General features: G+C 38.8%; 1 protein-coding gene across 1 annotated transcript; it reads right to left on the bottom strand.

Annotated features, from left to right (window-relative positions):
• Positions 1–1121: 1121 nt before the first annotated feature.
• Positions 1122–24527, bottom strand: foxo1b (forkhead box O1 b). Its single transcript, XM_079448582.1, has 3 exons — positions 23692–24527; positions 4595–4786; positions 1122–4505 (listed from the first exon to the last, which is right to left on the bottom strand). Exons 1-3 carry the CDS (start codon positions 24265–24267, stop codon positions 3378–3380), a joined length of 1896 nt encoding a protein of 631 aa, XP_079304708.1. The 5' UTR covers positions 24268–24527; the 3' UTR covers positions 1122–3377.

Here is a 24527-nt window from a genome sequence, read left to right as displayed (position 1 = left end):
ATGAGCTATTTCTATCTATGTACACTGCCGGTCCCTTAACATGAAATCTGCCATGTTGTTTTCTAAAGTGACTGCTCCACAGAGCGTGTTTCATATTAACGTTATCTTCTTCGGAGAAGAAGTGAAAATCTTAGAAAACAATATCTTAGTTCTGTGTCAGGGAGGTGCGAGCAGTGGAGTGGTGCAACCTCACCACTAAATGCCGCTAAATTTCATACACTGGACCTTTAATCTAACCTGACGGGGCATTAAAACAAATATATAACGTTTTTGCTCACAGAGATGAAAACTTCTTATGGATGTTTTTCATGCACACTAAAGAATATATTGAATTAACAAATTCCACTGGAAATGTCATAAAAGCACCATGTGATAGTTTTGATGGCTCTTCAAAGGACTTAAAGAGGTCAGTGTGGTTTCTATCCAAAGTAAATGAAGAAACCTGATTGTTGGTGCAAAAATATCAAGTACAGTGGTGCTTTTGAGAAGAAACTCTCAGGGCCTTTTAGGCAGAAGAACACACACATTGACAGCAACAACAAAAAAATGTGTTTGCGTGCTGCATCTGCACCGCTTCACTAACAATGAACCCCTACAGCTGAGAGAGAGAGAGAGAGAGAGAGAGGTGGATTCAGATTCAGACAAGAGGTCTGTGGGTTAAATACTTGTGGTGTGTCCCACAAAGTATAAGCATTTCCTACAGTGTTTTGTCCTAATGTGACCTCTTCTTTTCCCTCTCTAACCCCTGTATGTGGATCCATCAGGAGGAACATGTGGGGAACATGTGTGCCAGAAGACCCGAACCACTATGTCTCATCATCTCTTATCTTTTTAATTGAACCTGACAAATGCATATAAAAGAGCAATACATACAACATTACACATTTTTGGGTCCTCTTAAAGTCAATTATACCATTGTGTATAGTATCAAACTTAATCATTTCATGTTTAGGGGTCTCGTGTTTATCTTTTCCTTCCGATAACACTGAATGATCCGAGCAAGTGAATACAGTCTCGCTTATAAAAAACAAAATTTTCGAACTGCTCTCGACAGATTCCTATTAACATTTAAACACATTTACATTAGCACAGCAGGAATGATAACAGACTCGTGGTTTGTTGTTATGTATTCATACTTTTATATACAATTATGGCTTGATATAACAGCTGCAAATATTTGTATGTTAATACATTTTTACTAGCTGTTTTATTACATTACATTATTATCAGGCACTTCCTCCACGTTGAACTAGTCTATAAAAGCATTGTGATTCTGACTAGAACTCAAGGATAAGTTTGTTTCAAATTCACAACTGTACCACCGCCCATGTCAATCATGTCACATCGGAGAGCAATGTTAGCATCAGCAAATACAAAAAATGTACACATTTAGAGACTAAATCATACATTAAAAAAAATCAGTCAAAACTATCCAATGTGGTTTTTAAATAAGCCAAAATCAACACCATTTATAGGTCAAACAATCCACATAAGTAGACAAAAATGGAATTACACGAATTCAGTGTCACATAAATATACAGATTTGACAAACAAGAGCATTTGTAATATTCATAGTCTGAAATGACTATAAAAGGCAGGTTGTGGGTACTTGTTTAACAGCTGTTAAAAATATATGCATACGTTAAAAATATTCTTTATAATTTACAAACCCTTCATGGTTCTCCTTACTGTTGGGATAGAAAATCTCAAAGCCTTAAATATTTTGTAGATATGCAGTTACAATGCATCAAGTGTGCGTTTGCATTTGCAGCGATGTACATTTTTTTAAGACAAGAACACAGAGGGAACAATCTTAAATAACACAAAATTATCGTATTATCTCTGTCAAAAAACTAAAATTAAAACAGTTTAAGAAGCCTTTTAGCCTTAAGTAGTCGTGAACTGTGTCTTTCAATGAGAATTCACAATTTTAACTAAATCTATCACAACAAAGTTGTCATTGACCTGAACACATTTAGACAGATGATTAAATACTTCAATATTAAAAAGAATAGCTTTGACTTTTATCAAGCATTTTGAGAAAACCATCCATTATATATTTATACATTACACCGTAAAGGCCACAATATATTTTATAGACTTTAAAGGCTTAGATCAGAGGAAAATTCTTTGGAGAAAACATTTAAACTGACAAGAAGCTGAAATTTACTAATATAAACATTTCATTTACCATCTCATTGTTACAACAAAATATACATCTCTGTACAAAAGGCATTCATTCATTCATCACCATCAAATGTGAAAACAATTAATCTGTAATGTATAATTTACATACATTCCAGTTAACATGATACACTAAACTGTACATCACTGAAATTCAATGAAGAATAGTGACCGATGAAACAAAAAAAGACAAAATAAATTTTTACAAAACCACAAATATGTTTTTGCTTTTGGTTAGTCTGAATGTACATATTAAATCTATGATTCCTGAAAATAACGGAGATTTTTGTACATTTTGTACTTAGAAGTTAAGACTGAGGTAAATGCAAATGAGAAATGAAACAGGGAGAAAGAGAGAGTTCGAGCGGTAAGAGAAAACTAAAATGAAACATGACGGTAATGTTTCCGAAGCAGACATGAGCTGTCATAGTTGCCCGTAAGAGCGGAAAGCTACTATGACGTGAATCTGCTCATTGGCTCACAATGATGAGTGATCCAACACTGGCTTTATTATTTTCTTTTGGAAAAGTACATGGGAAAAAACAGAACACTTGTGGGGTAGGAAGGTTTCAAATCTGTATCTGTCTACACGCTATAAAACATATGGAGACCATAACTTACAGAGCTGCATTGGTCATCTGTCCATTGATCCATGACATATTTACATATATTCGCACATACAGTGTTCCCAAGAGTATATGGACACTTCGCACACTAGTGTGCTGAGAATATACATAATTAATTCCACTGCATAGACAACAACGAAGTATACTATTGTCAAGTTCCTTAGTTCCTTTCGCCGTGTTCCTTAAAACCAATTTTTTGGTCTTGGTTCTTAAGCCATGTTAAGCTTAAAAATGAACTAATTTCCCTTCAAGTTCACTAAATGAATGGCATCCTACACAAAGACTACAAAAATGCTAAATACTTTTAAAATACAAAATATCCTATGCCCTAACAAATTTTTCTAGCAAAGGGTTGTAAAATGTTCAAACAAATGCTTTGATAATTTGTTATTTAATGAAGACTGTCATACATTTTTAAGACACATTAATGCCTTTCTAACGCAAGGAATTACTTTGCAATACTTCGTTTATCTGTCCATATATTTTTGGGGACTATCATAAGTGCTTTGAAAACAACGTAATAACAAATATTTCACCTCAAAGATGTAATTTTATTTGACTTAACGTCTATCCAGATACCCAGTTATTTGTGCTTGTCTTCACCCCGTGAGGGAAACTCTGTTGACTGTATATAGGATCAAAGTTGAAGTCCAGGGCGTCGCCATCCATAAGTGTGTCATGAAGGACAGTCTCTACATCACATTCTAGCTGCTCAATTGACATGTCATCCAAGTCACTGGGCAACCGCTCTGGATGACCATGAAGGAGGTGATGAACCGTTCCATGTCTGTGAAAGCCGTTGCCGTTGGTGTAACTTGGCAACCCTACTTCTCCTCCACCTTTTCCCAGATGAGCAGGATGATTGTGAGGCAGGTGAGGCTTCATGTTACCAAGACGACCAGGATGCCCGTGGGGCACCAGGGTACAACCGTTCATGCCCATCGGCGGCGAGGGCATCTGATGGAGCGGTCGCTGGTGTGCGTTGAGGTGAGGATGTGTGTGTGGATGTGCATGTGGGCTTAAAATTTTCCCACACTGTACTAGTTGTCCCGACCTGGCGTAGCTAGGATGCACCCCATCTCCAACCTGAGAGGCCATGCTTTCCAAGGACTGCGTGTGGTCTCTATGATCAGTCAGTAACTCTTTAAGCAGTCCTGGAGCGCAGTTGTAATGGCCCGTGAAAGGTCCGTAACCGCCTGGTTTACTGTCTGATAATGTTGGTATGGGGATGGGACCCTGTCCATACAGGCATTTTCGATAGTCCTGCTGGGGCGAGTTGTAAGATGGATACCCGGGGCTACCTTGCATCATGGGTGAGGACAGTGCGGATTGGGCATCTTGGCTTACCTGCCCATTACTTTTGGGGGAAATAATGTTGAGATTGACTAACACATTATCCATCATCACGCTCTCAGGTCCATGGTTAACCAGGGAACCTGTTACTTCAGAGAGGCTGGGCAGGGGGCCTAGTTTGATGCCCGGGTACCCGATGTGGATCTCGCCGGCTTCGTCTTCCTCAGGTAGGAAGGGTGAACGGCGTCCGCTGAGCGTGCTGGCATCGGAGCTGGCGCGTGTACGAAAAGTTGTCCAGGGTTCGAAATCGTCATTGCTGTGAGAGCTGGGGCTGCCGAGCCATTTTGGGTACTGAGAACCAGGACTGTTAGAACCACCATCGAGTCCACTTTGCATGGTCATCTACAGGCACAAAAGAGGAAAGCACAACAGCAAAGCATGAATAACAACTCTCACAAAACCAAACAGGGCCACAAAATCAACTAAATGACCTTTTTCTTGGCCGCTCGTCCTCGGCTCTTTGTAAACTTGCTGGTGTTGTCCATGGACGTGGCTCTCCTGCGTGGAGACTTGCCACTCTTGCCCCCTTCAGGATTCAGCATCCACCACGAGCTCTTCCCCGTTCCTTCATTCTGCACTCGCACGAAACGACTGTGCAGGGACAGATTGTGTCTGATTGAGTTCTGCCAGACACAAAAAAACAAACGGGATAGCAATATGAAAAGCTGGTTGCATTTGAGTGTGTATGTTTGATTTGAAACCGATCACAGGACGTGGAAATGAGCTGTAATCGTCCAATCAGGCTTGTGTGTTTGGAGACATACATTGCCATCAATGCATTTGGCAGATGTTTTAATACAAAGCGATTTACAGTGCATACAAGCTATACATTTTATCAGTATGTTTGTTCCCTTGGAATATTTACGGACAGAAAAATTACTTTCTCCAACACAACTACTGTCTTGATCGATAGAAAATGTGCACAATATCTCTTAAGTGAAAATCCACCACCTGCTTTTCCATATTTAGTGCTATTTTAGCAAATTCAGCTGCTCGGTTCTAGTATTTCATGAATAAAATGCGCACAGTGTTTTAGTACTTATAACTTTATGAGTACTATAAAGTACTATATTTTATTTATTACTTTTGTGCACATAATGCTACAGTGAATTCAAGGTCCTAATTCCTTCAAAGCCTGGAGAAAATAAGAAGGGAAGAAGGCCAGTTTGGTCTAAAAGGGAAAACGTTTTAGTCATGTCCTTGCTTGAAATGCACACACTGATCTCAATGTATACACACACATCCTGTGCTACTGATATTTTGTCTGCTTTAGTTTTTCCATTCACACCCAAACCAGACCTACATCTCTATGGTAGGCTATAACTTTCAAACATGTGCTGTAACAAGAGTATAAACTGGATTTTTCTGAGGAATTATGATGATTGGGTGTTGTGGGTAGTTGTAAGGGGATTTCTACTTGGAAGGGAAGTTTGTAGGGTGTTCTTGTGGTTGCTAGGGCACTATTAGTTGGTTACTGGCCCATATAAAAAGAGCCCACCATCAAGATATTTATACAATACTTTTCTTCCACCCTAATGTAAATATACAATATGCAAAATATGCAATATTTTACTGTTTTACCTAAAATCAATAATAAATGCAAGAGTATGTTGTTCCCGTTTTATAACCTTCATCCAAAATATACATTGTGAATGAGGCATGGTTTACAACGATCAGATAATGAACACAGATCGCATTAACTAAAAGACAGAAAAGAAAATAAGAAAAATAAGATCACTAACCATGGACTTTCCCTAAACACGCAAAACTGATTCCTCCATCATAAACTACAAAAAGTAGTAACATAATGTGAACCAAGCTAAAGAGATATAATAATTCCATGTGTCAGTACATACAGGATAAATCTGATTAAATCTATTCCTACTGTGAGTTATCAAATCTAGCGCTGCATCACAGGAGGAAGTCACGGTTCATTTCTTGTTAAGCAGGAAGTGTTTGGAGGAAATGGGGGGGAAAAAGCAACATAATAAACTACTTGAGCAACAGAAGAAGGTCAGTGGGAGGTCACCTCCAACTTTTGATCCTGAAGGTCACAACCTCAAGGTCAAGTCAAGAAAAATCCAGCTTTCACATCATGGGGGGAATGCACTCTGATCACATAACGCTGATTGGATGTAAAGGTAAATGCAGAAAACATTCACATATACAGTACATGTGTGTATATACATACAGCTGCGGAAAAAAGACCATTCCAAATCTCCATTTAATCAGCATTTGTAGATGTTCTGTGGCCATTTCAGTCGAATGTCTGTTGAATTTTCATAAAATCAAACCTCAGGAGTGAAGCAACAGCCATGTGCCAAAATTGAAGGTTATCACATAAAAAACTAAATTCTACTTTTCCTAAATACATTGACAAATAGTACTGCTGTTTTGCTTAAAAGTGAATATGTACTTTTTTTCTTTGCAGTATACGAGGTCTGAAAAAACCAGAGCATATTTTCTGCTATTTTGACAATTTTCTCAACAAAAAATAATACTATATTTTTAAAAAATGGTAATTTTCATACCTAGAGTAAATTCTGAAAAACTGAAAGAAGTTTTGAAATGGTCTTTCAGTTTTTTCCGTGGCTGTATATACGCATATACAGTACAGTACATAGAATAAATATATATATATATATATACAAATATAAATATTCTATACACTATATTTAGAAAAAGGACAATATTATGCATGTTCTTGTGTCAGCATGCTCAAACAAAAGCAATTGATTGATAGTGTTATAGAGCTGCAGTGTATTCTGCTAAATAAACCTATGAATATAAATAATATACAATATATAACATTATAAACAATGTCTACACTCCAATGTCGTAACCATTTCCTTCAAAACTTTTATTGATATTTTAAAAGTTAATAACAAATGATTTAATCTGATGACAAATGAACCATTAATTTAATAATTTGACCAATCAAGACAAAGTGTCTACAGAGGGCTTACAGAAGAAGAGACTTAATACAAGTGTCAATGTAGAAGTACACAGAACAGATGATGAATCAGCTGTACATGTCTTTTATGAAGCATGTACAAGTTCATAAGCACTTGAGTAACCAGAGGTTCAGCTGTCCACATGGTACCACAGGCTAACGAACGAGGGGGGGGGAAGAATAGCAGAAAGGATGCCGAGTGTGAGGTACAGGAAGAACAGCAGGACTAGAGATAAAATGTGAAAGAGAAGTGCACTGATGGAAAGTTATGCAGTTTTTCAGAGAGAGAGAGAGAGAGAGAGAGAGAGAGAGAGAGAGAGAGAGAGAGAGAGAGAGAGAGAGAGAGAGAGAGAGAGAGAGAGAGAGAGAGAGAGAGAGAGGGGAGGGTTCGTAGAGGCAGGCCGATGGAATGTTTTCATAGTGAGAAAGTCAGGGTCGATGAGTTCGTTGTGTGTCTGTGCCTATGTGTAGAGGAGGGCAAATTTTCTGGTAGTGCTGAAAGACCCTTGCAAACACACACACAGAGAGTGAGAGAGAGACGTATGGGCTGTCTGGCGTCTGTCTCTACTGTAATAGAACCCCCACAGTACCGCAAAGCTCCACCTTGAGACATTGACACCATACTGTGAGAAAGACATGTGAGAGAGAGAATAAAAAAGGAAGAGAAAAAGCTTACTTACGCATAAAATAGCACTTTCACTTTGTCAGATTAGCAGTTTGCAAAACTCTCATGTGAAGACGCTTTGCACATGCACATGCACAGCACACTAGAGCCAGGAAGTGAGTCAGTACAGGAATGTGCATCATTTTGGTAGGGGAGGTGTGACACTTTTCTTATCAAATAAGACATCACATTTAAAAAATAAGCAAGAGACAGATAATAGTATTCACGGGGATCTTTCAAAAAGTACCATTTGCACATTCAGGTTAAAATGTGAAACAGTAAAATCTCATAAATTCACAGCTCTTACCCAATCAGCTCAGAAAAAATGCAAGTTCTGTGCGAGCTTGTTGCACCTGCTGGTCTGAGATCAACACATGGGACATTTATTCAGTCCACAGTACAGGGCTGACCTCTTTCATCATGTGAGGTATTTAAATCTGCATAGAGACCTTTGGTCTCAGATCAGGGATATCCCTTGCCCTTCTGCAAGTGTGAATAAAAATCCCCTTTTGGGTACGATTTGAGTCAATCACAGTGACAGGAAAAAAAAACATGGACCCATGCACCAATTTCTCCACCAATGGGTGGGAAGTGGGCTCAGAATTGCGCAAATCGAAACTCCTCTTTTCAGGCTGTTACGTGAGGGTTTTTCGGCCAGAATCAAGTCCCCACAGTTTTAGATAAAACAGGATTTCTGGCGTTGTGGGTAAACGTCGAGTCGAGGTCAACTCATGACAAACTGGTAAACAGCAGTGCATTTGCTTATAGTAACAGGTGCAATGATAATTTATGTGTATGAATGTGCGTAAATGTGATTCTATTCTAATCCTCAGAGCTATAGTTGCATTAAACTATGCTTAGGGGGGTCAGGCACCATGTGTTTGTGTGTGCACGTGTGTGCACATACGTGTGTCAGACCTCCTGAGGGATTTATAAACAAGTCCGAGAACCCCCCATCTGCATCCTGTCTGACACCCCAGACAGCAGACGCACTGACTGGCATTCAAAAACAACCCAGCATTATTAATCAGACATCACCTTCAGCTCACACAGCACATCAACAAGACAAACAGTGAGACCGAGACAATGTTTTTCAGGAGACGGTCACATGGGCTTGCAACAACGCGAGGGTGAAAAAATGACAGAATTTTTACTTTTTATGAATGGTCTAAAAGTCCCCATCAAAAATGAAATTTTAAGTATTTTGGCTTTTAGTATGAATATGTTAGCCCAATGGATATCTACTCTTTAAACTACTGTGCTCCAAAACATTGAAAAATTCCCGTTAAGAAGATGTAAAAATGTCATGTTCACGCTAAATGCGAAGCATTGCATTTCTCACTCTTTATTACTTTGACGTGAAAAACATCGCACGACAGGGTCTTCACGTGTCTGGACTTGTCAAACACTAAGTTTCAAAGAGCTCTTTGTGCAAATTTCTCGCTCAAATAAAACATTTTCAACTGGCAATCGCGTCACCCAATGCGTGTCATTGCAGTCAATCGCGTCACAGCTCTTTATACACCTCTGAAGACATAGCTATGTATATTATTGCATTTCTATCAATAGATCATTCAAAATTGCTATGACTTTGATGTCCGGTCAAATTGGTCAATGAGCCGGAGTTGAAATTTGTAATTTGTGTCGACCGCAATTTTTTATTTGCGCAAACGCTTATTTTGCGTTTGGTGAGAACACAGCATTACTCTCTCACTTCCACAAAAACAGATGGGACGGTTTTATGACATCATTTTGCATTTTCTAATGAAATTACAGGCTAAATATGAGGTAAACTAAAGTAAATTTGCCATTTTAAAAAGGGTGAGGAACCACTCAATATGTAAACCCAAATTCCTGTTTCATTGGAAATGATGTTAATGTATCGAACAACGCTTCTCATTTCAAAGCACTTCAGTAAGTTATGTGTGCTGCTGTATCTGCACGAGTTAGTTGTCCGTTGCAGTGTAGACACGATGCTTGAGAAAATCAAATGTTCAAGCATTGGTACCAACGGACTGGATAACTCCCTTACAGCTGTTTAACTGCACCCAGTCAGCCGTGACACCTTGACAACGGTCGTCGGTCAGAGAGTAAACAAGCAGCGCTTCGAAAGACCAGGTGCGATCTCACAGACAGGTGCCTGATGTTCACCACATCAAAATAATCTGCCAAATGAGCAGCAAACCAGCATCTTCTTTTTGCTATTGACAGTAAAAAGTATTTGATTTAAGCATCACGTTAGTCTCAGAGAGACTGTCTGACAGACAAATTGTGATAAAGCACATTTAGGAACCTTTAGGTTGAGGTGCCAAACTCAAGAACAACATTGCATATAGCAAACACTGTATAAACACAAACAGACTCATGTGATGCTCACGCTGCTAACACTAATACCACAAAACTTAATGCACCAGAGGAGATAAACCAGATTAAAAAAAGATTTTAAGCTACTGCAAACAAGTTTGTTCAACAGACGATTAGAATTTTGAGTGCCTTTCTAAACTGATCTAGTGAATAATGTCAATGAATGATACTTAAAGCAGAGGAGATAAACAAGAATGCACAAGTTCAACAGAAAAGTGAGAGGTCCTCAGAGATAAACCCGTGACACGAGTCTTCAATGGGCCAAACCACTTCCTCCTGTGCACATCCGCTATTATCTTTTTCTCTCCTTTCACTGTAAATATTTAGCACTGAAGTGAAAACTTGAAGTATACATGTGTGTGAAACCTCTATGAATGAAACCCTGAAATACGGGTTTCTTACTCTTTTACATTCATTCACATTTGTTTAGTATATTTTACACAGAGTGACTCGACTGTAGATTCTGTATGTGTACAGGCATGAATGAAATTTCAAATCTGAGGTGAGCTTTTACTTTTCTAAACACTCAGACTGGCATGTTTGGCTGGCACTTCACATAAAATCCTTTTAGACTTGCATTGAATGCACCTGAGCTATATCAGGGAAATCTCAACGCAGTACCAAAAGCACCTGTGCTTCATGTCTGTAGCTCCATTACACATAACACACCATCACATAGTACAGGGTCTGCACTTTACCTTCATTTCATGTGGTGCAGAAAGGAGGTACAGGAAAAAGAAAATGCTATGGCATGTAGTCTCTTTCTGTGTTAAAGGGACAGCACATCTAAAATTCTGTCATCATTTACTTACTTTTGAGTTGTTACAAATCTGTATACATTTATTTGTTCTGATGAACGCAGAGAAAGATATTTGAAAGAATGCTTGTAACCAAACCTCGAGGGCGAGTAAATGATGACAGCATTTTCATTCCTGGGTGAACTGTTCTTTTAAGAACCATGATCCACCCGATACTGTAAAGAATAACAAACTGAGAGAGAGAGAGAGAGAGAGAGAGAGAGAGAGAGAGAGAGTTCTGATCGCCCTTCTTGATCCCATCTGTTCAGGAAGAGCTGTATGATGCTGATAGGAGGCCCGTCTGCCCTCTCGCTCTGCTAGACCGCAGGGCTTCTGACGGGCACAAACCCACACCGGTACGCTACGATGACCTCTGGGATGCAAAATACACTAATACATGTTAAAAAAAAGCATTGCTCTGTGATGAGAGTCAGGGTTAAGCAGGAAGTTATGTTTGATAAGAGAAACTACTCCTTTTTGTTATCAGACACATGAAGAGAGACACTGATTGCAGCATTGTTTATCAGCCGACTTTCTTTTTCCAGAGTAAAAGACGTTTTCACAGCTCTGAGCGACAATACTTTGAGTCCATTTACACAAGACAGTTTTCAAATGAAACCACGAAAAAAAATTATGCGTTTTGGCTGTCCGTTTACACTGATCCGGCTTATTAGGCGACTGAAAACACAAACTTTTGAAAACGGGTATCAAAGTGCAACTTTTTGAAAATGCAACCGTTTTCGTTTCCATGTAAACTGCAAGACGGAACTTTCTTTTTTTTTTATATTGAAGAAACATATGCAAATATACAGAACACTCTGAAAAGTATCAAAAAGGGTAACATAAAAGATAAAGGTTACAGGGTAATTACAGCAAGACGGAACTTTCTGAAAAAGATGATGTTACGCGTATGCGTAACGAGTATGACGTGCTCAGTTGCGCGAGTACAGCCAAAACAATATGGCGGCTTTCCGTACTTTGAGCTCTCGCTACTCGACTATATATTTAAGTTTCCCCAGAAAGCTTTGGATTTGCTACACCAATAAGACTAGCAGAGACACACGATTTACAGTCGCCAGTTTTAAAACACACATACACGTCCACCAACGGTACTAAAAAGCGGTACTTTTTTGGGCTAATAACTGTGCATGTGTCAAGGCACTTCCTGTTTCTTTACACAACAATATCGCCCTCCCCTGGACTGGCATGCATTCTACAGCGTTTCTATCCATTTTCTTGGATCCGTGTAAAAATGCAGACCGTTTTGATAACGCTGTCTTGTGTCCGTGAAACTGCAACTTTTCAGTTTTTCATTATGTAAACGTGGCCTAAGAGGTCTGACTGCAAATCTTAGCTTTCAAAGAGTGGTAATCTTTTAAGTAGCTACTATGAAACCTTTAATCTTCAGGAAATCTTGGTTGGTCAGGGTTTAGACTTCAAATCGTTTGTAGTTTAAGAGACTCCAAAAATGTATCCTACAATACCTAAGAACTACCTAAAAGTATTTGATTATAAAAAAATGTGTTTAACAGAAATAAGTGCCTGTCCTATTCAGCAATTAAATGAGAATGCAAGGATCGGTTTCTAAAGAAAAAATCTAAGCAACAGGTTTAAGCAATTCGATGTCAGTTTAATCTCACTGATGTCTATGAAAAACAATTCGAATCATTTATTTGTCCAATTTTTCAATGAGTTCCACGTTTTGTTCTTCTCCACACACACACATACTGTACACACACACGCGCACGGTGACATAGGGACAAAGAAAGCGGAAGATCACAGCAAGGAGGTTTGACACCCACAGGGGTTTATCACAGTTTTCAAACTGATTTCCAACCCCACCCAACCAATCCATTCCCACCTTTACCACGCACCTCACACAGACACAAGCAAGCACCTGGGTTGAACTCAGATCTGTCATTTTATCATTTCATGTGGTCGCTTCAGGGAGGGGCAGGAAAGGCAGAGACAACGAAAAGCATGTAAGAGTACAGCATGAATCCAAGGCTTAAACACACACAGAGTGTGATTCAGCTGTTCCTTTGAATAAGGTTTATGCTGTCTGATTAAAAAAGCTGGTAAGTTGATGTCAACCATCAGGTTTAGGTTTTTTAAGAAGAAATTTCTATGATGGATCACAATGCCTTTTTTTATTAATTGTATGTACCGAGTGTGAAAGAGAGAGATTTAGGGGGATCTGAGGCCATGAAACCAGAACAACCTGCTGCGGTCTCTATTTTCCGCTCTAAACACAAGGTGACCCGACAAGATTTCTGTCACTCGCTAAAGTTTGACTGTTCATTTAATCTTTTGAGACTTTTAAATTCCTTTCACCCTTAACCTCATGTCAACAAAATGGTTTGGCTATGACATGGTATGCTTTTAGACACAGTTGGATCTGTCCTAGTAAATATTTTTTCTTAATTTAAAAATAAGTGAATTTTTTTTTTTTAAAAACCTTTGTGTTCCATAAACCTTAAAGGTCCTGAGTGTGAAATTTAGCGGCATCTAGTGGTGAGGTTTCGAATGGCCACCACCCCTCTCCCTCCCTTTCGAAGCACTACAGAGGCTGACACAGTACTATGTTATCACATTTTGCCTTCTTTGCCGAAGGAGATAATGTTTTTATGAAATGCGCTCTGTAGAACAGTTTGTCCGTTTAGGGCTACTGTAGAAACAACATGGCCAATTCCATGCAAGTGGACCCGCGGAGTATGTAGATAGAAATAGCTCTCTCTAAGTTAATAAAAACATAACGCTTCATTATGTAAGGTCTTTATATACCTCTGAAGATATAGTTACTAGTACAGTTTATTATATTGCTTTTGTGTCAATAAATCATCCAAATTATGCATTGGACATTTAAGATGTTTGCTTTAATATACAGTATGTTCCAGTCTTGCAATCTGTAAAAAACACACATTTGTTGTTATACATTGTGAAGACATTCCATAGACATATTTAGCTATATAATGTACAAACTTTATTTGAATTCCCTAACACTCAAAGTTTTTTTTGGTATATTTACATTTATGAATTTGCATAATTTAGTTGAATAATCTATTTACAAAGTGGGCCCCACAATTTATAGAAACACGTACACACACATGCGCACACACAGACACAAACTTTGGGGCCTTGTAGAGGAGTGATTACTGTCATCCAAACTTAAAACAATGAGCTAACATGCTTCACATACAAGAGTAACACACATAAAGATCCCCTGCACTGTACCGAACCACGCACACTCGTACACACATACACGCAATGACTAATTCCTGTAGTAACGTTTCACCCTCAGTTACCTGTCTTTTGTGTGTGGTATCGGTTGAGTGCAAAATCTCTAAACCAAGTATACTAACAGGAAGTGATGTCATATTATGGTAAGAGAAGAAGATTGGACATACACAGACAGGCCAAGGTCATGTGAGAATCCTTATCTACATTCTTTTCATCTCAAGCTTTTCCCGCAAATACACACAGACACATTCATTTCTTTATCATGGATTTCCCACATCAACAATGTCAAACGCTTCCTTTAACCCTTCACAGTGATGAAACATGGCTTTAAAGTGGCAATCCGTAGGTTTTCTTTATTAAAAATGAACTAAAACCAATTATTAAGTTGATAACCGATAAATTGGCCGATATACAGTACCTTAAAGTTTATATAACATTTTCTGAGACTGAAATGATTGATCACGACAGAAAGACAGTACTGTACAGTATTTATCTATGAGCAACGGGCACCTGAAGTGGTTCAATCAGATAAATGATTAATAATATATCGGCTATAATATATATATCCTCCGAAAACATTAAAAATGACCATTTATCGTCTTATACCCATATGGTCGATAATTTATCGTGCATCCCTAGTTTGTAATTTTCCTTGTCGTGTTTCTCCGGAAATCCTTATTTGGTGTCTTTTGTCTATGCGTCATTTCGTCACATTCGTGAACAGACTTTTAATACTTTTAATTTTAAAAGAAAAACAGCGCAGACATCTGGGGATTCATCAGTTGTGAAGACCAAGAAAGTACAAACTGTTTACAAAGGAAAAGGGAATGTGAGGACAAGAATTTATATTGGCAAGGCATTTTAAAGGTGGCGTGAACTCCGTGATCTGAAAGGGTTGAAAACGGATGCAGAGATGGCTTTATTTCTTCTGAACAGAACCGGTAATACATTTAAAAATTTAAAAAGATATTACAAAAACTGTAGCGCACTTGTTGTGTTAATACAGACGGGTAAAGGTTAATCGTTTGTTCTTTCACTCTTTGTTATGTTCATTATGATAAATGTAACTTAAGCCCTATTTGCCCAGGATTAGTGTTGACAGATATGGGTGACCCAGCATCCAAAATAATATCAAAACACTTAAACACAGCCTTTATTTGCCATTCTTAAAGACAGCCACTTTAAAAGGATAGTTAACCCCCCAAAATGTTATTCTTTCATATTTTATTCACCCACCAAACCTGCATGACTTTCTTCCCCAGAACATAAAAGAAGATATTTTAAAGTAAATGCCCATTGAGTTGCATTGGTTTTGTGTCCATACAATAGAAATGAATGGGTGCAGCCTCTATTTGGTTACCAACATTCTTCTAAATATCTTCTTTCATGTTTTGCAGAAGAAAGGCATACAGGTTTGAAATGATCAGAGAGTGAATAACTTTAAGAAATTCAGATGCATAATTTGTCACCTTAAATATCTCTGTACATGTAACTTATGTCGTTGGATAAAAGGATCTGTCAAATGCCTAAAAATAACATTATCAGTAAGTAAAATGTAACTTTGCAAAATTAACAAACAGAAAGAAATCGAGATTGGCCCTCACTGTAATCTAAGGATGTTCTGGTGGCGGTTTACATACTGCACGTGTAGTAACGGTAAATGTCACAGGCCATTGAGAAAAACAATACCTTCCAGTAAGGCGACAAGTATGGGGGTCTTTCTGTCCCCTGGTATCCAGCTAGCATCAGCCTCCCTTGAGAGAAACAACAGAGAGACCCTCTTCCGAAGCACCTGCCGTTGTGCATTCATGTACTGGATCTGCGTGGGTATACTCATGCTTGTGTGTTTATGTTCGAGTGTGTTTTGCACGTGCACAACTGCTCCCCAGGGTCTGACAGGGGCGTGTGTGTTATTGTGAGACAGTGTAAAGAATAACACTCCTCCTATTCTCCTCCCATGTTATTTCACTTTGTGAGAGCGACAACATTCTTCAAATTCATATGCATATCAAATTAGTTTGAAGATAATGGAAATTTTAATTTGTTCTTACTTTCTTAGTCAATGTACCTGATTGTGTGTTTTCGTTTTGTATTCGTTAGAACAAAGTGTTTGTAAATAACTTTCTCTGCCTCGGAAACAACTTCCAAAATCTAAATAAATAATTTACAAAGCGAATGTCTTGTGTTTTTTTTCTATAACCCTTTCAGCTAACAACATTATGTTTACCATAATATTTATCAATGTTACCAGTTTTTTCCATTCCATACCAGTTTTGTCCTTTCCATTCTTTGAAAATTAAGAAATAAACAGAAAATGGCCAGAAACAAATTTATGTGCATGCCCGCACGTACCAAAACAAGTGAAAGGCAAATATACTTTACATTGAACACCGGACTCATGTTCTATATTCTGCAATGAACCAGACAGTCTGACGACCAGTTATGTTGTCGAACTCTAGTACCCTAATAGTACTATCTCCAGTCCCAGGACGGGGTGAGAGAGTGTGTCTTTTTCAAGGAGGGAATGTCGCTATTTTCCAGCCACTCAGCAGGAAACGCATCATCACTCATTGTGGGAGACGTGTGCGCTGTTTTTACAGGAAAGTGCAAAAATAACCTTAAGCCAAAGGTTCCACCGGACCCAACATGACAAAGCTCCAGTAGCGGCCTACGGTTTTCATGAAAGGAAAAGGATATCTGTGCTGCCGGTAGAGGGGAGAGACAAGGGTCGTGTTTGATTTAGTGGTCCTTTTAATGAGATCACTTTGGGGCTAATAGTAGGTGGGGATTCTGAAAGTAGGTGTGCAAATATAATTGTAAAGGCCGTACAAATATTGTACAAAAATAATATATTGCATTTTTGTTCAGATTATAGTTCTAAATGGCCACCATTGATAAATAAATGTAGAAAAGCAAACAGTCCTGGGGCACTTTTGACTACTGTTGTCATATTTTCTATTATGGTAGTCAATGGTGGCCAAGAAGTTTTAAGTTACAAGAATTGTAAATATCTTTCTCTGTGTTCATCAGAACAAATAAATATTTACAGGTTTGGAACAACTCGAAGGTGAGTAAATTATGACATTTTTGGGTCAACTGTCCATTTCATAGGCGGTTTAGGGGGACATTTAACAACCATGTATTTTTAATGTGTAAGTTTAAAAAAATACAATTTATAACTTACAATGGGGGTCTGTCAACACTGGTTATATTTATCAGTCTGCATCATGAAAAAAACTAAAGTCTCAATCCCACGACTGAGTGTTACTGGCTGTTTCTAAACCCTTCACCTCTGAAATACCTTTTCTTCTCTGCTGATGTAATCAAGACTGCGAGGGCAGAAAAAGATTCATATTAACCTATAATATTAAAGGGTAACGTCCACGATCCAATGAAATGTGATGGCTTACATCAAATACCACTGTTAGTAATTTTCCACTGATTCAACATTGAGTCATACTGAAACTAATGAGCAAATTCATTGCAATGTCAGTGACTGATACAACAAGGAAACAATGATCTATGCTATCCGGACTCTTACATATACCAATCACATATTTAAAGAACATTAAATTTGCAGACTACACCTGAAACATGGCACTTATATAATAAGAAACAATTAAACTAAAAACTAAGCAGACGTCACAGTGACATTCCCTTGTAAACAAGCCACTGGATTTTTCTGACAGGCTGCAGAGGAAATGCTTTAAGGAACACATGGAGATGGAAGTGAGCACAGGGCTCCGGAATGGCGGATGTATGACGCTTTTCCCTTATGTGAACGTCCTTTCCCTTCCATTTCTGCTCCTCTTCCTTCTTTCCCAAAGTCAGAAGACTTGCTCTCACCTCCTGTGATTTCGCAGTGTAGCCATAGCATTTAATACAGTACAGTAAAGTACAGTGGGGCCTAAAAAACTTCACAGCTGACCCTTACAAAAGCCTGGTGACCCCAGATGGCTCTAACCTCTAATTCAATGCGAAGAATTACATGACTGAGAATTTTAACACTGACATGAGGACAGAATATATATATATGCTTGGTAGGTTTGAGATTAGCTTTCACAAGAATGCAGACACCCCATGGTACCGCGTGATAATGAACAGGAGTCGACAAAGGGATGCGGTGCCCCATGACGGTCTGGCTGTTGTTGTGAAGATTGTTTAGTGTGGCTCTGTTAATATATATTTGATAAGTTAGGGATAATGTACAGGCAGTCGACAGTGTGAATTACATTGAAGGGGCTTATTTTGCGATAACAGCCGGCTGCTTGTTTATTATCCAGCTTATTACACAGCTACTTGCCACATGAAAAAAAAACCTGGACATGAAATGTGAATTAGAAATATTTTATAAGCTAATTTTTACCGCATGCAGAACTTCCGCGAGGAAAATCGGTTTTAAGGTAAGAAACAACGTTTAAATGTCATAAACTATATAGTGAAAGTGAAGTGAAATATATGTCATATATGTTATAAAAAGACATATTTATATTTAATTTGTCGAAAAACCTGTCAAAATGATTTGCTGCATCCGGATTACCATGTGTTATTAGTTTTGAGAGGTTGTTATCTGGAAATAACGAACCGGCAAATGTCCCGACTGGCCAATCAGAATCAAGCATTCCAACAATAATTGACTGTAAAGGTCTGATCCACACCAAGACCAGCATGATTGAAGTGCAAAAACGTTAATAAACAATGAACAGTTGTGATGAAATTTTATGCAAAATCTGTTCACATTTAATTAATTTGCACCAATGTCCAAATCAAATATGTTATGGATGCATTCAGCTAGATTGTTATGCATTTGTTTTTGGTGACAACATTTTTTACTTTGAAGAAAATCTAATTTGCTGTCCAATATCTGCATTTTGAAAACAAATAATGGACGCCTACAGTATATTAATCTATTGTGAAAATATAAGTTTCACAGGGGCTAACATATCAGACTTTGAAAAATCACATACGTAGGCTTTGAGTTTGACTTCTTGCAGTGTGGCTTTATAGAAATTACACAAACACTTAGTGTCTTCTTTCTTTCCGGAGAAAATTAGTTAAGGTAAACAGTTTGTCTTTTTGCAAGTGCAAACAAGTTTGAAGGAATTTCTTTGGTGAAGCATGAATTTCTGTCAATCTTACATCCATTTTTGTCATCGTAAAATACACTAGGCATCTATTATTCTACAGATGTGATTTGGGCAATTGCACGCAAATGTCAACCTTACCATGAAAAAATTGTTTCTACCAAAGGTTTTTACTATACTAACAGCACAATGTCAAAATGTGGTGGTTTAAATAAAGTAACTATTTTATGTTCTATGAAGACATTACTTCTCCATCTGTTTGGTATGATTGCTTCAGGTTTGCAGATTTTAATACACAGAAATCCTACACAGTGTTTAGTCCTTTTTGTCACATCCAAAACGCAGGCTTTTTAACAGATACTTGTACATATGCTGATTTTTTCTGATGTTTGGACTATATCAACACTGGTTTAGTAAAATTTGAACCTATGGATCAGTATATTGGAAACAAACAGAGGGTATGCGCGTGACGTCACTTTTCCACGTGAACACACCAAAACAAAGTGACAAAACACTCAGCAAAACGGCTGCTTACAATATCTGGAAACAAAATTCCACGCAACATATCAGTGTCCAAGGACACCTGGTTCCTTTGTAAGTCATTGGGATCACCGTCGAGTCCAAATGCTTTTAATTTCAGCAAATAATTGTGTGTTTTAATCATGGTTTCTCCTATTGAAGTGTAGCCATTTTGCTGCATGTTTTACCACTCAATGGAACGTGTTCTCTTTGTCTGTGTGGTGAGAGATAGAAACAGTGACTCAACCAATGCCATGCGTTTGGTGTGAACGTGTTTTGTATGATCAAATGAAACATTAAGGAAACTTTGTGAACCATATTTATGTATTCTATTCTGTTTGGTGCTACCGCTGGAGCAAAAATGACACACTGTTGACAAACTATTTTTGCAACACATCTTTGGTGCTGACATCCGGTCGCCGTCATCTGACATTTCAGTTTTTTCTGATGGGTTCAGACAGTTTATATGTAACTTTTAGTCCCAAGGCATGCACACTGATGCAGCTATAGATTAAAAGCCACAGGTACCCACAGAAGTCGAGTGTGCACCAACTCTTAGAGCCACGGCGTCAAACTCTTTCATGTGTTTGCGGTACAGTGGAGCAGCTTTGCGTGCGTTTCATCTCATTTTCAACCTTTTTCTCCTTTAACTTCCTTTTCATGTGCGAATGTGTGTATTTGTGTGTGTGTGTGTGTAAGAAAGCGCAAAATGTCCCTTCAATTTTGCTGCACTTTGCACAATGCTAATTAGATGCTACCTATATTATGTAGAGCAGGTATCATCTATAAACCACAAGCTTCAAGCTTTGCAGATTTCACCTGTATGTGCTGACAGTTATCTATATTCCGAGAACCTGTCCTGAGGTTACAAACTCTAAAGTTTCTAAAATTTTCTAGACTTCATTTAAATTTCATAATATACTACAGCTGTTTGAGGAATACAGCAGTTGAGGATGAATCCACAAACACTCAAGTTCAGCAGTCACTGGATTTGGAGAATAAGTGACCTATTCACCTACAGCCGAAACTTATTGACCGACAAACTAAGCTACGATTTTGTATCTGCTCTGAGATAAGGTTGTACAAATATTATGCGTGTGCATTTCAAACACTGAAAATCCTGCTGTACAAATGTATAGCTTGCATGTGTGTATTACTGGGAAACCTATAGTGAACTTCAAAGCACCTAAAGGTAACTGGGTTCATCTGCTGAAACCGGGGCCCAAAGTTAAACATTTTCTTAAGCCCTGATTAAAATAGAGAGAAAAACAAGAAAGCTTGCTTAAATAACATAAAGAAAACCTAAAAAAAGATTTAAATAGTAAGCTATGCGTTTACAATTATTTAAGAAATAATTGTAAGAAAACCATTACAATTATTTGAGTCAGACACTATCTTTACATCACAGACATATAGAGTTCAGAAACAAAAAGTATATGTAATTTACTAAAAGTACTCAAGGTGGTTATAAGGGCACTTGGAGAGGTATACAACTGACCCACATGGAATTCTGCCAGTGTGTGTGTGTTTGACTATTTATGGCACGTAAACAATAGTGTGTGTATTTACAGACACAAGAGAGTTATGAAATAACCATTAAAACTCATAAAATGCATTTGAACACCACCCTCATTATTTTGCTTTGACTTTTAGATGGCCATGGACTCCCGTGACATGCTCCACAAACTTGGTGGCATGACCTTTAAGTTTTGACCTCTCACCCCGGAGACATTTAAATCCCACAGTTTCAACTCTCAATCAATTTTGATTTAAGCTCCAGCCAAATCCAAGGCTCAAACTTGCAAAACAGAAGGTTTTTTTTTATTTGGTTCCAAATTCTAGACATTTTTTGAACGTGACAACAAAGAACGAACCTAATCAGATATGATGCAATAAAATTAGTCACAAACAATTATATTATACACAGTAAAAGACATTAGAAACATATTTATATATATATATATATATATATATATATATATATACTGCTTTTGTGGAGCAATGAGATCTCACGGTGGGCGGGTATACACGGATAGAAACAATAAATTGACTAAATTTCCTCGTCATCACAATCATGCCTGGTTAGGACAAAAACTCACAAATTGTTTTTATCTCATTTTTTTAAACTGATTTTAATGGGACAGGACGCAGAATACTGTTCTAGTCTCAGGCATGTAGACAGCTTAATGATAAAGAACAGTCCAGCCCATACAACCCGACAGAAACATTCTACGATCGACTGGAATGCTGAAACTATGATGTCACAGATGCCGGAGTCCAGACAATGTTTTGTTTTGGCGTGCAGAGCCGATGGCGGTGGTGGTGGGGGACCACACCTTTCAGGTAAATGTGTTTCCCTGTCATGACTGGTAATTCTGCAGGTATTTTTAGCACTGTGATAGGAGCAGGCCATGAAATATGTGACAGTGGGGATTTGCGTTTCCATGAACGCGGCAAAGAAACAAAAGTGGCTTGTGTGGAGAGGTGAATCAGAAAATAATGCAAGTGTGGCAGAGATAAATGACAGGTTGACAAAAACCCTTTCAGCATCGAACAAAGTCTCTGTTTGCTTCACCATTTTTGTGAGATAGCCCCCCCCTGAATTTAAGGCGGTTGGTTTTAGTCATTAGGCACCTTAAAACTCCACGAGAGCTTTAGAAATGTATGCTTGGATCATGAGACTTACTACATAGCTTTGCATGCAAGTGGTGATAATTTAGGTAAATGAGATGACATCCAGCCAGATCACTCACATTCCTTGGCGTAAATAATGGTAGTGATACATTTAACCACCAAAAGACCCACGAGTAGTGCAACTGCTTGTTTTCTAAATAGAGGCCAAACATATATCATTAAAACAAAAGTGGTCCTAAAGTGCTATATCACAAGTTCTGGAGCAATGCAATAACTTTTAGCCTCACTTAAATAATCATGGAATTAGCAGAAAACACAACCCTCTGGCTGTCTAGCTCTCTCTTGCGTACATTCAAATATGACACGTCAACTCACGTCACACGAGGGTTGACATCAATGGAACTTGGTACAGAAGTCATATGGACCGTTTCAAAATATGCTTTTATAGCATGTTTGGAGTGTGACAGTCCCTGTCCTCGTCCCCTCTGTTATATGGAAAAGAGCAGACCTTATTCTAAACATTTCCATTCGTGAACTACGAGAATTTATTTTGGGGTGAATTTCTCGTTCTTCACGAGAGCATGTCAGATCTGATGGTAAAAAGCAAACCACGAAACGAGTTCTCCTGTCCAGGCTATTAAACAACGATTCAACTAAGCAGGCATCTCCGACCGTGCGGATGAGACTGTGTTGATACACGAGTCCCTCCTCTTTCGCGCCTCAAATTCCATAACAAACCGCATGTCTCGTGTTTGAGGGAATCCACAACTGGGCTGTGATCTCGATGGGTCGTTGTATGCTTTCCTTTTAAGCATTTGGAAATAATACAAATTATTACATAAATAAATTGTTTTTTTATTTCCACATTCGGCTTTTAAACTTTTTTTTAAGTTTTCCACCTACTACTGATGCCTCGTACAAATCTGACTTGTTTATCTACAGTAAATGACTGACTTTAAGTTAAGGCAAACGCATGTGCCTATCTGACTGGAAGATCATTGTGTTAGCAACGCAAAGATTATGGGTTCGAGCCCAGGATCGCACATAGAGAAATAATGCTTGAAAGCACCGTTTGAATAAAAGCGCCTGACAGATGCATAACGTTAAATGTAGATACTGCGATACTACAGGAGCACTTCATCTCAAAAGAAGCAAATACTTTGTAACATGATAGTGTGTTTTCAACGATGAAGTACTCTTATTTAAGCACGTATGATGGAGACCTCTACACTAGAATAAATGGCACTTGTGCTTGGCCTTGGAGAGCAATTACCTTCCAGCCGGCTGAGCTGTTGCTGTCGCCCTTGTCTTTGAAGTAAGGCACGTTCTTAACCATCCACTCGTAGATTTGAGACAGGGTGAGTCGCTTCTCAGGGGAGCTCTCGATCGCCTTGGTGATGAGGTCAGCGTATGACATATTCCCCCATGCGTTCCTACGAGAAGAGGTGCTCTTCCTCTGGGCCGCTGCGGGGCTGGAGCTGCTGGCAGGGGCGGGGAGCGGCGGCACCTGTTGCGGGTGCGTCAACTGGGGATTCGGCTGTTGTGGATGCAACAGCGCTGAATGCTGTTGCTGGGGATGAACGCAGTTGTCCTGGCAGTGGAAGTCGTTACACAACAGAACGGGCTTCTCCTCCGTGTAGTCTTCGGTCTCCTCTAGTAAACTTAAACTGTTAATAAAGTCCACAATGCCTTGCTCCGGCTTGACGGACGGCGCCGGGGAGGACGTGTTTGAGCTCCCCGGCTCGTTGAATTCCGGTCGGTGCAGCGGCCAGGTGCATGAACGCGGTCGGGAAAGAGGCTCGAAATCTGGGTCGATATCAACCAACTGTTGCTGCTGCGGTTCTGCCATCCCAAAATCAAAGCCAAATCAGATGACTTTTCTTTAGTCTGATGATAAGTGCCGTGAAGATTTGAACATCCGCTGGCGAAACCACTAGTTTGTCCAACACTAACAATCACACATGATCGGATCACAATCGTCTGGTCGTACGGTAAAAGTCAGCGATGTGTGGTTCATATCATGCCTACCACGGCTTTAAATGAAATGAGTTTTATGAGCGCTCACGGGGTGCAGCGTGGAGTAGAGTAAGCAGAGCCACGCCCACAGCT

Source organism: Barbatula barbatula (genome assembly GCF_947034865.1).
Source record: "Barbatula barbatula genome assembly, chromosome: 24".
NCBI classification, from domain to species: domain Eukaryota; kingdom Metazoa; phylum Chordata; class Actinopteri; order Cypriniformes; family Nemacheilidae; genus Barbatula; species Barbatula barbatula.
This window is presented reverse-complemented; position numbering and strand designations above follow the sequence as displayed.